This window comes from Mobula hypostoma, chromosome 3, assembly GCF_963921235.1.
Source record: "Mobula hypostoma chromosome 3, sMobHyp1.1, whole genome shotgun sequence".
Lineage (NCBI taxonomy): Eukaryota > Metazoa > Chordata > Chondrichthyes > Myliobatiformes > Myliobatidae > Mobula > Mobula hypostoma.
The window spans coordinates 206,643,096-206,661,041 of NC_086099.1; the positions used below are offsets into that span (position 1 = coordinate 206,643,096).

Genomic DNA, 17,946 nt, shown 5'->3' on the forward strand with positions numbered 1-17,946 from the left:
AGAGCAGCAATGGCGTGCGTTTCTGGGAAAAATGAGGAAGGTGCAGAACATACGTGTTCCAAAAAATGAAGAAATACTCAAACGGTAAAATAGTACAACCATGGCTGATGAAGGAAGTCAAAACTATTGTTAAAGCAAAAGAAAGAGTACACAACAAAGCAAAAATTAGTTGGAAGATAGAGGATTGGGAAGTTTTTACAAACCTACAGAGAGCAATTAAAATAATCACTAGGAGGGAAAAGGTGAAATATGAAAGCAAGCTAGCAAATAATATCAAAGTGGATAGTAAAAGCTTTTTCAAGTATGTCAAAAATAAAAGAGAAATGAGAGTGGATATAGGACCGCCAGAAAATGAGGCAGGAGAAATAATAACGGGGGACAAGGAGATGACTGATGAACTGAAGGAGCATCTTGCATCAGTCTTCACTGTGGAAGACACTCGCAGTATGTCTGATGTTGCAGTGTGTGGAGGAAGAGAAGTGGGTGCAGTTACTATTACAAGAGAGAAGGTGCTCAAAAAGCTGAAAGGTCTAAAGGTACATATGTCACCCGGACTAGATGAACTGCACACTAGGGATCTGAAAGAGGTAGCGTTAGAGATTTTGGTGGCATTAGAAATGGTCTTTCAAAAATCACTGGACTCTGGCATGGTGCCAGAGGACTGGAAAATTGCAGACATTACTTCACTCTTTAAGAAAGGAGGAAGGCAGCAGAAAGGAAATTATAGACCAGTTAGCCTGACCTCAGTGGTTGGAAAGATGTTAAGGATGAGGTGATGGAATTCTTGGTGACACAGGACAAGATAGTACAAAGTCAGCATGGTTTCTTTCAGGGAAAATCCTGCCTGATGAACCTATTGCAATTCTTTGAGGAGATTACAAGCAGGACAGATAAAGGAGATTCAGTAGATGTTGTGTATTTGGACTTTCAGAAGGCCTTTGTCAAGGTGCCACACATGAGGCTGCTTAAGAGCCCATGGTATTACAGGAAAGTTACTAACATGGTTAGAGCATTGGCTGATTGGTAGGAGGCAGCGAGTGGCAATAAAAGGATCCTTTTCTGGTTGGCTGCCAGTAACTAGTGGAGTTCTGCAGGGGTCGGTGTTGGGACCACTTCTTTTTATGCTGTAAGTAAATGATTTTGATAATGGAGTAGATGGCTTTGTTGGCAAGTTTTCAGATGATACAAAGATTGGTGGAGTGGCAGGTAGTGTTAAGGAAACAGGTAGGATGCAGGAGGATTAGACAGATTAGGAGTATGAGCAAGAAAGTGGCAAATAAAATACAATGTTGGAAAATGCATGGTCGTGCACTTTGGTAGTAGAAATAAATGTGCGGACTATTTTCTAAACGGGGAGAAAATCCAGAAATCTGAGATGGAGAGGGACTTGGGAGTTCTTGTGCAGAATGCCCTGTAGGTTAATTTGCTGCTTGAGTGAGTGATGAGGAATGCAAATGCCATGTTAGCATTCATTTCAAGAGGTCTAGAATACAAGAGCAAGGAAGTGATGCTGAGGCTTTATAAGGCACTGGTGAGGCCTCATCTTGAGTATTGTGAACAGTTTGCTGGAATTCCAGAGGATGAGGGGGGATCTCATTGAAATCTTTTGAATGTTGAATGGCGAAGACAGAATAGATGTGGAAAGGATGTTTCCCATGGTGGGGGAGTCTAGGACAAGAGGGCATAGCCTCAGGATAGAGGGGCCCCCTTTCAAAACAGAAGTGCAGGAGAAATTTCTTTAGCCAAAGGGTGGTGAATTTGTGGAATTTGTTGCCACAGGCAGCTGTGGAGCAGGTCATTGGGTGTATTTAAGGCAGAGATTGATAGGTTTTTGATTGGACATGGCATCAAAAGTTACGGAGAGAAGACTGGGAACTGGGGTTGAGGAGGAGAAAAAAAGGATCAGCCATGATTGAATGGCGGAGCAGACTTGATGGGCCAGATGGCCTAATTCTTCTCCTATGTCTTATGGTCTTATCCATCTGGTCCTATACTAAGAAAGGGGTGTAAGATTGTTGAGGTAGGTGGTGGGAGTGCAGAGCTACAGAGCAACCATGATCTTGCTCAGTGGCCGAGAGGCTGTATAGCTCTACTCCAGTTCCTAGTCTGCACGTCATGTAACTGAATGTGGTCACTGGCTCGTTCTTCGTTCTTTACAGCCAGTATCAGTCAGTACCCTCAAAAGTGAACTGAAAGAAAATAAATTACAGGACTCTGGGAAAGGGGCGGGGGTGGGGGGGGGGGAGTTCAGATTTTGAATATTAATGCCCTTTGAGTCTGCAGTAATTCAGTTTGCTTAATATCAGAATCAGAATCAGGTTTAATATTATTGGGTCACGATGGTGCAGTTGACCGACAGCAAAGTCCTGCAGACAGTTCACAAAACTACTTCTTTTTTAAAAAGTACTTTTACTGCTGTGTGCGATTGGAGCCTGTCGTCTACATTTTGATAATGTGTCTTTGGGCTGACTGAGTGATCTGGTGCTTTTGCTGCATTTGAGGGAATTTGGCGTGGTTGAGAGCTAGAGTGAGAACAGAGTATGTGGCCTAGTGGTGGAGCATGAATAAATGATCGGCTCTAACGCTTGCCGATTAAAGCATCAAGCAAGACTGAAATCAACAAGGATGAGAGCAGTGGGCAAGCAGGTGTTCAACGCCACCTGCCTGTGTTTGAGTGGTCTCCTTTCTCTCAGTCACGGTTGTCAGAGGAAGCTGCAAGACTCTTGGGTCTTGGGCAAGGTTTGATCAGCGTGGTTTGTGGATTGGGCTTGTTTTTAGAGAACTCGGCAGTTCACGTTATTTGTGTTTCTGGTTAAAACATTTTTATTGCTATTTTATGTGATTTTGATCAGGGCACTTCGACACGGACTGTCTCTGCAGCGTGCAGTTAATGAACGACACAGCACTAAATTGATCTGAACTTGACCATACTGAACATGCCGAGACTGTCTAATTACGCGATTTGTCCTTTTCCTCGTGCGTTGGGTGTTTGATGTTTTTCTTTGAATGGATTCCATGGTGATTCTTTGTTTCTTGGCCACCGGTAGAAAGAAGACTCTCAGGGTTGTATACTGTATACATACTTTGATAATAAATGTACTTGTTGTTGAGGCCTCCATTGGTTACGGTTGACCGTGGATGTTGTGCCCTAGCTGTCTGGATACGCAAGCTTGGGCAGTACGATATGGAGAGCAAACTGTTGCCCATGCAGCAAGCTCCCCTTTCTACGCATTTGATGGACCCAAAGGAACGGCAGAGACCGAGACAGTTTGGTACCAGCAGCGTTGCAAGAGTTGCCAGTCAGCATTGAACTCAATGTAGGGCTGCCTTAGGGATTCTAGCTCCAGATTTTAGAACCATAGAACCATAGAAACTATAGCACAGAAACAGGCCTTTTGGCCCTTCTTGGCTGTGCCGAACCATTTTCTGCCTCGTCCCACTGACCTGCACCCGGACCATATCCCTCCATACACCTCCCATCCATGTATCTGTCCAATTTATTCTTAAATGTTAAAAAAGAACCCGCATTTACCACCTCGTCTGGCAGCTCATTCCATACTCCCACCACTCTCTGTGTGAAGAAGCCACCCCTAATGTTCCCTTTAATCTTTTCCCCCCTCACCCTTAACCCATGTCCTCTGGTTTTTTTCTCCCCTTGCCTCAGTTGAAAAAGCCTGCTTGCATTCACTCTATCTATACCCATCGTAATTTTATAAACCTCTATCAAATCTCCCCTCATTCTTCTACGCTCCAGGGAATAAAGTCCTAACCTATTCAACCATTCTCTGTAACTGAGTTTCTCAAGTCTTGGCAACATCCTTGTAAACCTTCTCTGCACTCTTTCAACCTTATTAATATCCTTCCTGTAATTTGGTGACCAAAACTGAACACAATACTCCAGATTCGGCCTCACCAATGCCCTATACAACCTCATCATAACATTCCAGCTGTTATACTCAATACTTTGATTAATAAAGGTCAATGTGCCAAAAGCTCTCTTTACGACCCTATCTACCTGTGACGCCACTTTTAGGGAATTTTGTATCTGTATTCCCAGATCCCTCTGTTCTACTGCGCTCCTCAGTGCCTCACCATTAACCCTGTATGTTCTACATTGGTTTGCCCTTCCAACGTGCAATAACTCACACTTGTCAGTATTAACCTTCATCTGCCACTTTTCAGCCCATTTTTCCAGCTGGTCCAAGTCCCTCTGCAGGCTCTGAAAACCTTCCTCACTGTCTACTACACCTCCAATCTTTGTATCATCAGCAAATTTGCTGATCCAACTTACCACATTATCATCCAGATCATTGATATAGATGACAAATAACAATGGACCCAGCACTGATCCCTATGGCACACCACTAGTCACAGGCCTCCACTCGGAGAAGTAATTCTCTACTACCACTCTTTGGTTTCTACCATCGAGCCAATGTCTAATCCAATTTACCACCTCTCCATGTATACCGAGCGACTGAATTTTCCTAACTAACCTCCCATGCGGGACCTTGTCAAAGGCCTTACTGAAGTCCATGTAGACAATATCCACTGCCTTCCCTTCATCCACTTTCCCGGTAACCTCGTCGAAAAACTCCAATAGATTGGTCAAACATGACCTACCACGCACAAAGCCATGTTGACTCTCCCTAATAAGTCCCTGTCTACCCAAATGCTTGTAGATTCTGTCTCTTAGTACTCCCTCCAATAACTTACCTACTACCGACGTTAAACTTACCAGCCTATAATTTCCCTGGTTACTTTTCGATCCTTTTTTAAACAACGGAACAACATGAGCCACTCTCCAATCCTCCGGCACCTCACCTGTAGACAGCGACATTTTAAATATTTCTGCCAGGGCCCCTGCAATTTCAACACTAGTCTCCTTCAAGGTTCGAGGGAACACCCTGTCAGGTCCCGGGGATTTATCCACTTTAATTTTCCTCAAGACAGCAAGCACCTCCTCCTTTTCGATCTGTATGGTTTCCATGATCTCACTACTTGTTTCCCTTAACTCCACAGACTTCATGCCAGTTTCCTTAGTAAATACAGATGCAAAAAACCTATTTAAGATCTCCCCCATTTCCTTTGGTTCCGCACATAGCCGACCACTCTGATCTTCAAGAGGACCAATTTTATCCCTTCCAATCCTTTTGCTCTTAATATACCTGTAAAAGCTCTTTGGATTATCCTTAACTTTGACTGCCAAGGCAACCTCATGACTTCTTTTAGCCCTCCTGATTTCTTTCTTAAGTATTTTCTTCCACTTCTTATACTTCTCAAGCACCTTATTTACTCCCTGTTTCCGATACATGTCATACAACTCCCTCTTCTTCTTTATCAGAGTTGCAATATCCCTTGAGAACCAAGGTTCCTTATTCCTATTCACTTTGCCTTTAATCCTGACAGGAACATACAAACTCTGCACTCTCAAAATTTCTCCTTTGAAGGCTTCCCACCTACCAATCATATCTTTGCCAGAGAACAACCTGTCCCAATCCACGCTTTTTAGATCCTTTCTCATTTCTTCAAATTTGGCCTTCTTCCAGGTCAGAACCTCAACCCTAGGACCAGATCTATACTTGTCCATGATCAAGTGTCCATTTACCCTTGGGTTTTACCCCTGAAGCCTTCCCCATGAGTGTGTTTAGCTCTAAGGCAGCGAAGGTTTGAGATCAGTACTTGGAGATATGATGTGGCGGATCAGTACTTGGAGATATGATGTGGCGGATCAGTACTTGGAGCTATGATGTGGTGGCCATTACAGAGACCTGGATGGCTCGGTGACAGAAATGGTTACTTTAAGTGCCGGGTTTTAGATGTTGCAGAAAGGACAGGGAGGGAGGCAAAAGAGGTGGGGACGTGGCACTGTTAATCAGAGATAGTGTCACGGCTGCAGAAAAGGTGAATGCCATGGAGGGATAGTCTACGGAGTCTCTGTGGGTGGTTAGGAAGGCGGTCAATAACTTTACTGGGTGTTTTTTATAGGCCGCCCAGTAGTAACAGGGATATCGAGGAGCAGATAGAGAAACAGATCCTAGAAAGGTGTAATAATAACAGAGTTGTCATGTGGGAGATTTTAGTTTCCCAAATACAGATTGGCATCTCCCTAGAGTGAGGGGTTTAGATGGGGTGGAGTTTATTAGGTGTGTTCAGGAAGGTTTCTTGACACAATATGTAGATAAGCCTACAAGAGGAGAGGCTGTAGTTGATTTGGTATTGGGAAATGAACCTGGTCAGGTGTCAAATCTCTCAGTGGGAGAGCATTTTGGAGATGGTGATCATAATTCTGTCTCCTTTACAATAGCATTGGAGAGAGATAGGAACAGACAAGTTAGAAAAGCATTTAATTAGAGTAAGGGGAATTATGAGGCTATCAGGTAGGAAATTGGAGGCTTAAATTGGAAACAGATGTTCTCAGGGAAAAGTAGGGAAGAAATGTGGCAAATATGTGCTGTAGCTTTTGGAAAGAATCAAGTTCGATAAGTCGCTGGGATCGAATGAGATGTATCCCAGCCTACTGTGGGAGGCGAGGGAAGAGATTACTGAGCCTCTGGCGATGATCTTTACATCATTGATGGGGACGGGAGAGGTTCTGGAGGATTGGAGGGTTGCGAATGTTGTTCCTCTATTCAAGAAAGGGAGTAGAGATAGCCCAGGAAATTATAGACTAGTGAGTCTTAACTCAGTGGTTGGTAAGTTGATGGAGAAGATCCTGAGAAGCAGGATTTATGAACATTTGGAGAGGTATAATATGATTAGTAGTCAGCATGGCTTTGTCAGGGGCAGGTCGTGCCTTACAAGCCTGATTGAAGTTTTTGAGGATGTGACTAAACACATTGATGAAGGAAGAGCAGTAGATGTAGTGTATATGGATTTCAGTAAGGCATTTGATAAGGTACCCCATACAAGGCTTATTGAGAAAGTAAAGAGGCATGAGATCCAAGGGGGCATTGCTTTGTGGATCCAGAACTGGCTTGCCCACAGAAGGCAAAGAGTGGTTGTAGACGGGTCATATTCTGCATGGAGGTCAGTCACCAGTGGGGTGCCTCAGGGATCTGTTCTTGGACCCTTACTCTTCGTGATTTTTATAAATGACCTGGATGAGGAAGTGGAGGGATGGGTTAGTAAGTTTGCTGATGACACAAAGATTGGAGGTGCTCTGGATAGTGTGGAGGGCTGTCAGAGGTTACAGCGGAACAGTGATAGGATGCAAAATTGGGCTGAGAAGTGGCAGATGGAGTTCAACCCAGATAAGTGTGAAGTGGTTCATTTTGGTAGGTCAAATATGATGGCAGAATATAGTATTAATGGTAAGACTCTTGGCAGTGTAGAGGATCAGAGGGATCTTGGGGTCCGAGTCCATTGGACACTCAAAGCTGCTGCACAGGTTGACTCTGTGGTTAAGAAGGCGTATGGTGTATTCGCCTTCATCAATCGTGGAATTGAATTTGGGAACCGAGAGGTAATGTTGCAGCTATATAGGACCCTGGTCAGACCACACTTGGAGTACTGTGCTCAGTTCTGGTCACCTCACTGCAGGAAGGATGTGGAAACCATAGAAAGGGTGCAGAGGAGATTTACAAGGATGTTGCCTGGATTGGGGAGCATGCCTTATGAGAATGTGTTGCGTGAACTCGGCCTTTTCTCCTTGGAGCAACAGATGATCAGAGGTGACCTGATAGAGATGTAAGATGATGAGAGGCATTAATCGTGTGGATAGTCAGAGGCTTTATCCCAGGGCTGAAATGGCTGCCACAAGAGGACACAGGGTTAAGGTGCTGGGGAGTAGGTACAGAGGAGATGTCAGGGGTAAGTTTTTTACACAGAGATTGGTGAGTGCGTGGAATGGGCTGCCGGCAATGGTGGTGGAGGAGGATACGATAGGGTCTTTTAAGAGACATTTAGAAAGGTACATGGAGCTTAAGTAAAATAGAGGGCTATGGGTAAGCCTAGTAATTTCTTAGGTAGGGACATGTTCGGCACAACTTTGTGGGCCGAAAGGCCTGTATTGTGCTGTAGGTTTTCTATGCTCTGTGTTCGATCAGAGTTTTCCTTCTCCTGCCAACCATGGCTGACGAGCCTCATCTGTCTGAAGTGACTGGTTTTATTGTGCCAGTAACCCGCCTGTGCCCCTTCTCCTGCCAGTAGAAATGGTTCTGCCAGGCTAAGCCATACATAAAGGCCAGGAGCTGGACTTGCTTATCGGAGGTTATTTGAGGTGCACATCATTGGGAGCATTGAATAGGTAGTGAGAGCCTGTCCCCAATACCACCCCTGGCTGTAATCACCTTAAGGAATCAAATGTACTTAGAATCTCAGAAATTTGGTGTTTTCTGGTAGCAGTACAAAATACTATAAATTACAATTAGAAATATAAAATACATATAAGAAAAAAATAAATTAAGTAAGTAGTGCAAAAAGAGAGCAAAAAATATTGAGGTTGTGTTCATGGGTTAGTTAATTATCCATTCAGAAATCTGACCGTGGATGAGAAGTAGCTGCTTCTAAAAGCTTGTGAGTGAGTCTTCAGGCTCCTGTATCTCCTCTCTGATGGTTGCAATGCAAAGAGGGCACATCTCGGATGATGGGGATTCTTAATGATGGATGTCGAATGAATGAATATCTATTTTATGTATCATAATAACAGTTCTATGGTACTGTGCAAAAGTCTTATTCACATACTGTATATACATAAAGCAAGGCTAATAACTTTTGTACAGTACTCTATTTGTCAATGTAGAGTGGAGAGTAAGTTTCTAAACCTGGCAGAACCAGAGTTGGGAATGGTGAGGGCAGAATACCACAGGAGGTGTGTGGGACAGGTGCTAGAGAAGGAATGCCAGGGGCTGGGGGGTGTGGTGCAGGTGTGGACACACCCAGCCTTGAGCCACCAGGCAGGTCATTTAATTGCAAAGAATTGGTTTATTGATCTTTACAACTTCCCGCTCCATCCCTTCTTCCTTTCCCTTTTCCCAACCATGTTTCCCCTGTCCCTGACTCCTTCCACTCTCAGTCCACATAGAGAATCTTCTCAGAATCAGGTTTATCATCACTTACATATATAACGATTTTTTTGTGGCAGCAATACAGTGTGACACATATAATTACTATAGTACTGTACAACAGTATTAGGTACTCTAGCTATATATACGTGTGTGAGTGTGTGCTTAAGACTGTGTGTGTGTGTGTGTGTGTGTGTGTGTGTGTGTGTGTGTGTGTTTGTGTGCGCGCACGCGCCCTGAAAAATGTGAGCAAATATTGTCACAATATAATCACAATAATTGTTGAGTGGTTTTCCTTGTCAAGTTATGGGAAAAAATTCATTGTGTGTCTGTAAGGAGACAGACTAAACATTTTAAAACCACAAACACAAGGAAGGCTGGAAATTCAAGCAACGCACACAAAAATGCTGGTGAATGCAGCAGGCCAGGCAGCATCTACAGGAAGAGATACAGTCGACGTTTCAGTCCCTTCGTACCTCTTCCTATAGATGCTGCCTGGCCTGCTGCGTTCACCAGCATTTTTTGTGTGTGTTGTAGACTAAACATTTTGCTACTTTTATATAAGATGATCAAACTTGGTGAAGGTACTAACATGTGACACTGTACATCTCTTCTGTTGCATCTTCCACCCACCAAGCCCTATTAGCTGACTGTCAAGAGACTAGATGGATGTCTTGATTCTATCTCACCACAATCCTGCCTCTAGCGAAGACAAGAGCTGCTTGAAACATTAAGAAATAGACACAGTACTAGTCCAAATGGCTCCTTGAGCCTTCTCCCGGCCATTCAATCAAATCTACAATCTCTCACCTTGATTTGTCCAGAAATTATAGTCATACCCTTGTAACTGCACAGAAAGGATCCATTTGGCTTTGTGTTCTATGCTAGTACTCTGCAGAGTCATTGCATCAGCCGCATTCGCTCTCTACCCCTCTCTTCCTGTACCCTTGCTGACACTGAATTCAGATCATTACTGCTGTCAATGAAAATAAAATTTTTCCTCATTTCCTCTCTGCATCCTTTGTCAAAAATTTCAAATCTTGAACCATTCGCAACTGGGAACGGCATCTCACTATCAGCCCTGGCTAAGCCCAGCATGATTGGGTTCAGCTCTGCCAAATCCCTTGACTTTCATAGACACAAGAGATTCTGCAGATATTGGAAATCTTGAACAACACACACACAATGCTGGAGGAACTCAGCAGATCAGACAGCATCAATGGAACGTCGATCGTTTATTTACCGCTGTAGTTGCTGCTTCATCTCTTGAGTTAGATCAGAAGACCATAAGATATAGGGGCAGAACTACACCATCTGGCCAATCAACTCTGCTCTGCCATTCCATCATGGCTGATCTATTATCCCTCTCAACCCCATTCTCCTGCCTTTTCCACGTAACCTTTGATGACGTGACCATTCAAGAATCCATCAATCTCCACTGCAAATATACCCAATAACTTGGCCATCAGAGACGTCTGTGACAATGAATTCCACAGATTCACCACCATCTGGCTAAATAAATTCCTCTTTATCTCTGTTCTAAAGGGATGTCATTCTATTCTGAGGCTTTGCTCTCTGGCTCTACACTTTCCCACTACTGGAAATATCCTCCCTACCTAGGCCTTTCAAGTTTCAGTAGGCTTCATCCACCATTTTGCGTGTGCTGATCTGAACCTTCATTAGTGCTAGGAGAACAATCCTTGATTCTGAAGACTAATTTTATCACTAAACTCCCTCATTCAATTACTTTCAACAATAATAAACCTGAACTCAAGCTTGAACATTCAAGTAAAGGCAGAGATGGATCAAAACCTGAGAAGCAAGGGGATAGAATATTATCATGGGCCGGTGGGAATGCAGAGATGAGGTTACAATCAAATCAAGGACTTCTTACCTTAAAGCACTGAGCGCTTCTGGTGAAGGCACACTGCAGTGCCACTGGGAAATGAGTTCCAGGAGCTCGTCTCAGTGACAACGGAGATCTGGCAAAATATTTCCGAATCAGGATGGAAGCAACTTGTAGTACATTACTACAGTATTGTACAAAAGCATTAGGCACCCTAGCTATATATATATATGTGCCTGAGACGCTTGTATCTGCTTCCCTCCATCCACCCTCACCTGCTCCCAATCCTTAACAAACCTATAAGGAGTTTGAAGTGATGCTGCGGTGTTCCTGAATACCTGCTGTCCACATCCTGCTCCTATATTCTCACTGCTCCCGGGAAAGGGCAATTCAAGAGACTCAATGCCTTCTCAATTAAGAAGGTTCTTCACATCTCAGTCCTGTACGACTCAGTCCTTTCTTGATAGCAGGACCATTTATTCTACAATCTCCAGCCAGGGTAAACAGCCTTTACCTTTTGAAACCCGATAAGAATTTTACATCTATGTTGTTAATGGGATGCGGAGATGAGCTTGTTATGAGTGTCAAAGAGTCATAAAGAGATATTGGCCCTTCAAGTCACCAAGTCCACATTGACTATTGATCACCCATTTGCATTCATCCTATATTTCTCCTATATTTTTATTCTCCCCATTTTCTGATCAGTATGCTTCTTCGTTTCACTTACACACGTGGGGCATTGCGTGGCAGCCATGTAACCCACCTACCTACACACGCATGGGATGTGAGAGGAAACCTGAACACCTGGAGGATATTCATAGAGTCACGGGGGTTAGAGCATAAAGAAACAAGGAAGACTTGATAACGTTATATTGGCTGTGAAGAGGATTTCAGAGAACAGCTTTTTAACGCAGTTGACATCTGGAACTCTGTCAAAAGAAGTGGTGGAATCAAAGGCAGTCATTATGTTTCAATGACATTTGGACAGGCTTTTGAATAGGTAATGCATAGGATTTTACAGATCTAGGTGTAGCAGAGACTCTGTGGGGCGCACTGGAATCCATACTGGATTGGAGGCTGACCCTTTGAGTCAGTGCTGCTCTCCAGTATTTGCTTGGTGGAAGAACAAATTACTCCAGGCCAACTTACCATCAATCTACAGTCATGCCACCCAGGACTTGGGCTATACTACTTTTTCTTCTTTGTAACTGAATGCTTTTTTCTGAAATCATAACCACATGTGCTATTTGTGGTATGTTCAGCTGGTAATATGTTTTGCACCTTGACCATAGAGGAACACTGTTTCGATTCGCTATGTTCATGTATGGTTGAATTGACAATTTAACTTCAACTTCAACTTAAACAAATCTGCAACCACCACTTCCGTTGCCAGCTCCTTCCTCATTTGCACCACACCCTGAGTGAAGAAGTTCCCCCTCAGGTTCTTTTTAAATGAGCGATATCTGTTCACTATTCATATGCCACACAGTTTTAGTACTCAATTTTTTTAATTTTATGAATTCTTGATCTGTATTCTTTGCCAGACATCCCTAATTGCCTCTGTAAACGTGATAGAGAATTGTCTTAGAAACAGCACAATACAGGTCCTTCGGCCTACAAAGCTGTGCCGAACATGCACTTACTTTAGAAATTACCCATAGCCCTCTATTTTCCTAAGCCTCATGTACCTATCCAAGAGTCTCTTAAAAGACCCTTATGTCTTCTTGAACTCCCATTGTACTGTTGGGTAGGGAGTTCCAGGATTTAGACCCAGTGACAATCTAGAATATATTTCTAAGTCAGGACAGTATGTTTCTTGGAGGAGAGTACATAGTTAGTTGTATTGCTCAGTGCTTCCTGCTGTTGTTACTCTTATTTGCAGTAGTAGTAGGTTTGGAAGGTGCTCTCTGACTGCACATGGTACATGGATAGGAGAGGTTTCGAAGGCTATGGGCCAAACATGGGCAGCACTAGCTGTCTGGGAAACACGGCTGACGTGGATGAGTTTGTTGTGAAACGAACAAAGTCACAATAGAAACACTGAAGCTAGTGGATTATAAAAATGTTTCATTCAAGAAAAACGAGCAGCAGGCATCATATTAAGACCCTTTCGGAGGAAGAAGACTGTTCAACCCAATATTACATGGCATTTTGTATGCTAAAAATCCAAGGACAATTCAATAGTTACAATGTATCTACAATGCTTCCCTTAAATTACATATAATTTTCACACCTCCTTCCTCCCACCCACCCTTCAGACACCCAAAATGAATGTTAATCAGCATTGTATGGTTTTCTATTAACTCGTGTCCACAGCTCGAGGAAACTATCGTCCAGGGCTGCAGTTTAAATTTAATCTCCAATCCATGTTCAGTTCTAAAGATTGGTTGCTGAAGTTAATAGTTTGCTATATGTCCTAAATCTAAAATAATGACCTAACAGAGTTAGGCTGAAGGGCGTGTTCCTATGCCTTATGACTCTATGATTTGAGTGGTAAGAGGCTCAAAAATGACATTGAATATGGTTAGTGGTTAGAGTCTCTCTTTGGCATTACTTGGCATTTTTGTTGAGCAATGCAGGCATGTGTTATGAAGACACAGAAGACTGAAGATGCTGGAATCTGGAGTAAAAAGTTAAACTGCTGCAAGATCCCAGAGGGTAGGGGGCAGCATCTGTAAAAGCAAAGGCATGGTCGACCTTTCAGACCAAGACCCTACATCTGAAATGTCAACAAAACCCTTTGCCTCCAAAGATGCTACCTGACTTGTTACGTACACCTGTTAGGGTGCATTCTTCAGATACCTTATAAGGTAACTGTAGCCTTTAGCCAGGAGCAGATGTCATCAGGTGATTGCCAACCTTCACAAAGTGTTTCAACCCTTAACCATGACACTCTCCAGTTGGTGGGCCAACAGTGGTGGCCAAATCACTGCCCATCTGCTCCTGGCTTCCAGCTTCCCTCCTCTCACCTACTCCAAATCCAACAACAGGCTCGTTCTGCCTCTTCCCCCATCCTACGAGCTGCTTGTTTTTTCGCTCCTTTCGTCCAGGCCCAGAGCTGACAACAACTGCCATGCTGATTTGGCTGGGAAACCTCTGCAGCCGATCTCCACAGGGAACAACCATGCATGCCATCCCTTGTCTTTACACTCCTGCACTAAGGGTTGGTACTTCAAGGCCTTTCTTTTGTGGGCCTCTTCCCATCCCTCCTCCCACGGCACAGTCAGCTCAACCAGAATTATTTTCCTGTCTTCAGTTGACCACAGTACAATGTCCGGGCATAGTGCAGCCTCCTTCCCACATTGACCCTCATCTCCCAGGACCTGGCCGTTAGCAACAAATTGGGCTTTGGTTGTTTGGCAATGAAAGGCCTGGCTCCCTCTTTGATGAAGATGACAGCCTTCCTCAAATCTGTGCCAGCCGTCCTCTTCTTGCATCTCTCTCACTCTAGTGTGTCAGCAAGAGCCAGAAGCACCTTATCATGGCGCCATCTATACCGTCCTTGAGTTAGAGCTGTTTTACTCCCGGACAGTATATGAGCCAGTGTCCCCTTTTGACCACAGAGCTTACAGTTCGGATCCTTTCTCATCCCCCATATTGGGCTCTTCCAACATTTTCATTCTGTTGCAGGCATCTCCTGGTTTAATTTTTAATGAATTGGAAGTGGAATTGATGATTGTGTCATTGTCAGCAACCTTCTCCATCTCTGACATTATTTTGGGCATAACATCATTGATGAAGGAACAATTATACAAAATAGAGCTTATTTTAATCACTTGATCTTGTTGATGATTTATTAATGGGTCATATATCTTTTTTGAAGAAACAGGAACAGGATATTCACCCATAAGGCATAATTACAAAATTAGACCATTCGGCCCATCGGCTCTGTTCTGTCATTTCATCATTGCTTGATTTGTTATCCCACTCAACCCTATTCTCCTGCCTTCTCCCTATAATCTTTGATACCCTGACTAATCAAGGACCTATCAACCTCTGCTTTAAAAATACCCAATGGCTTGGCCTCCAGAGCTGCCTGTGATCAAAAAAAATTCCACAGATTCACCATCCAGTTGCTGTAGAAATTCCTCCTCATCTCTGTCATAAAGGGCCATCCTTCTGTTCTGAGACTGTGTCTTCTGGTCCTAGATTCCACAACTATAGGAAATGTCCTCTCCACATCTCCTCTGTCTAGGCCTTTCAATACTCAATAGGTTTCCTACTCCTTCTTCTAAATTGCAGCGAGTAAAGGCCCAGAGCCATGAAACACTCCTCGTATGTTAACCCTTTCGTTTCCAGGATCATTCTCGTGAACCTCCTCTGGACTGTCCAATGCCAGCACATCTTTTCTTAGATGAGAGGCCCAAAAGTACTCACAACACTCCAAGTGTGGTCTGACTAATACCTTATAAAGCCTCAGCATTAGATACTTGATTCTAGTCCTCTTGAAATGAATGCTGATATTGCATTTGCCTTCTTTACTAGCCCTCAAATCTACTTTGGTATTTGGAGCAGAGAATCGCATAACAGATCTGATGAAAATACTCTATATAAGCTCATTTCCACCATTTTTCATTTGATCCCATTGCTCTACTATTCTTCATCCAACAATATCAATAACCTTATCCACCTCCCAAACTGGTAGTTATTATGCATCCTCTAAGGCAAGACTAAAGGTTAAAAAAACTCCTTCCTGGTGAATAAAATGCTTTGGAATGAGGCAGTATCAGACCCATGACTCATTATTTGCTAACTGAGCCAGTCTGTTGTGTTTTACGATATGCCGTGACCTTCTCAGTCGAATAATGCTGAACTGTTGCAACTCATTGCTTGAACGTCACTTGCATTTTAACTCTCGTGACTGCTAATTCTTAATTGTTTAGGGCTACAAAGCAACAGATGGCAAGCGAGGAAAATTATGAAGGGGCAGAAGATGGTGACCTGCAAAGATTCAAGTCCCTACATCAATATCTTCAGTTGCTCAGCGCTTTATCCCAGCCTAATAATCCCATGCCATCTCATAAGACCAGAACTGACAAGGTTAGTATTGATTTTCCTTATTCCATTTTAAAATGGTCAGTAATATATAAATGCCCTTGACAGTTACTTCCACAGAAAACTAAAGCAAGTTACAATATATAGCGGCAATGATTCTTTTTAATGGAAGGAATTGTACACCTTACTGTTGTCTTGGGAAGAGGGCAGAGCATCAGAAAATCAAATTTCAGCAGGTCTGATTACACCTTCAGAGAGAGAAAGAGTTCACATTTCAGGTTGACAAACGTTCCTCTGAGCTGGAAGAAGTCAGAGATGTATCAGATTTCCAGAAAGTTCAGTCAGAGAAGGAAACCAGAAGGAATGTTCATAGGACCATAAGACTTCGGAGCAGAATTAGGCCATTCAGTCCATTGAGTCTGCTGCAGCTTTTCATCATGGCTGATTTATTATCCATCTTTAACTCCATTCTCCTGTCTTCTCCCTGTAATCTTTGACACCCTTACTAATCAACCTCTGCTTTAAATATACCCAATGACCTGGCCTCCACAGCCATCCTTGGCAATGAATTCCATGGATTCACTGCCCTCTGGCTAGAGAAATTCCTCTTCATCTCAGTTCTAAAGGCATGACCTTACATTCTGAGGCTGTGGGCAGACGCCAGCAGAGATTAAAAGACAACATTCGTAACGGTACGAAATGGTACAAAATGGCACACAGATGTTGGCTTTCTGAAATAAAACCAGAGGATGCAGGAAATATTAAACAAGTCGGGCAACAAATAGGTAGAGAGAATGCCCACATTTCAGGCCAAATATCTTTCAACAGATCTGAGAACTTCTATCCTGATGGTGAAACTAGGGAAACAAAAGATGAAAAGATACAAGTGGAAGGGCAGGTGTATAAAATCATGAGGGGCATGGAGAGACTGAATGCACTCAGCCCTTTTCCCAGGATTGGAGAATAGTCATAGTCATACTTTATTGATCCCCGGGGAAATTGGTTTTCGTTACAGTTGCACCATAAATAATAAATAGTAATAAAACCATAAATAGTTAAATAGTAATATGTAAGTTATGCCAGTAAATTATGAAATAGATCCATGACCAGCCTATTGGCTCAGGGTGTCTGACCCTCCAAGGGAGGAGTTGTAAAGTTTGATGGCCACAGGCAGGAATGACTTCCTATAACGCTCTGTGTTGCATCTCAGTGGAATGAGTCTCTGGCTGAATGTACTCCTTTGCCCACCCAGTACATTATGTAGTGGATGGGAGACGTTGTCCAAGATGGCATGCAACTTAGACAGCATCCTCTTTTCAGACACCACCGTGAGAGAGTCCAGTTCCATCCCCACAACATCACCGGCCTTACAAATGAGTTTGTTGATTCTGTTGGTGTCTGCTACCCTCAGCCTGCTGCCCCAGCACACAACAGCAAACATGATCGCACTGGCCACCATAGACTCGTAGAACTAAACGGCACAGGTGTAAAGTGAGAAGGGAAAAATTGAGCAGCAACTTTTTGTACACAAACAGGAAGTGGTAGAGGCAGGTATAATAACAACTTTTAAGAGATAATTGGACAGGTGCATTACTAGGAAAGATACAGCGGGATATAGAATAATTGCAGACAAATAGGTCTAGCAGAGTTGAGAGTCTTGAATACTACCAGCTCTTATAAATTTAAATCAAGTGACATAGGCAACAGCAGGGCTTCACTTCCAGATGTGCTCAATGCCTTCTGTGACAGTCAAAACATGGAAGAACCATCAGAATCTCCCACATCCCTCAATGATCCTATGATTTCAGTCTTTGAGGCCAACATGCGAGCAGCCTTCAGGAGGGTGAACACACATTCAGCCCAGATGGGGTACTTGGCCAAGTACTAACAATCTGTGCTCATGAACTGGCTGCAGTGTTCACTGAGAACTTTAACCTATCGCTTCAGCAGTCTGAGGTACCCACCTGCTTCAAGCAGGTTTCACCTATACCGGTGCCCAGGAAGAGCATGGTGACCTACCTCATTCACTTTCCCCAGTAACACTTACATCCACAATGATGAAGTGTTTTTAAGAGGCTGGTGATGAAGTATATCAACTCCTGC

The 17,946-nt window shown here is 43.4% G+C and overlaps 1 protein-coding gene across 2 annotated transcripts in view; it reads left to right on the forward strand.

Annotated features, from left to right (window-relative positions):
- ptprn2 (protein tyrosine phosphatase receptor type N2) overlaps window positions 1–17,946 on the forward strand; it is a 1,069,199-nt gene that overhangs the window by 379,599 nt on the left and 671,654 nt on the right. For both annotated transcript variants that reach the window (XM_063044415.1, XM_063044416.1), the window contains exon 5: window positions 15,732–15,888. In XM_063044415.1, coding sequence (XP_062900485.1) covers window positions 15,732–15,888 — 157 coding nt within the window. The remainder of the gene's footprint in view (window positions 1–15,731; window positions 15,889–17,946) is intronic.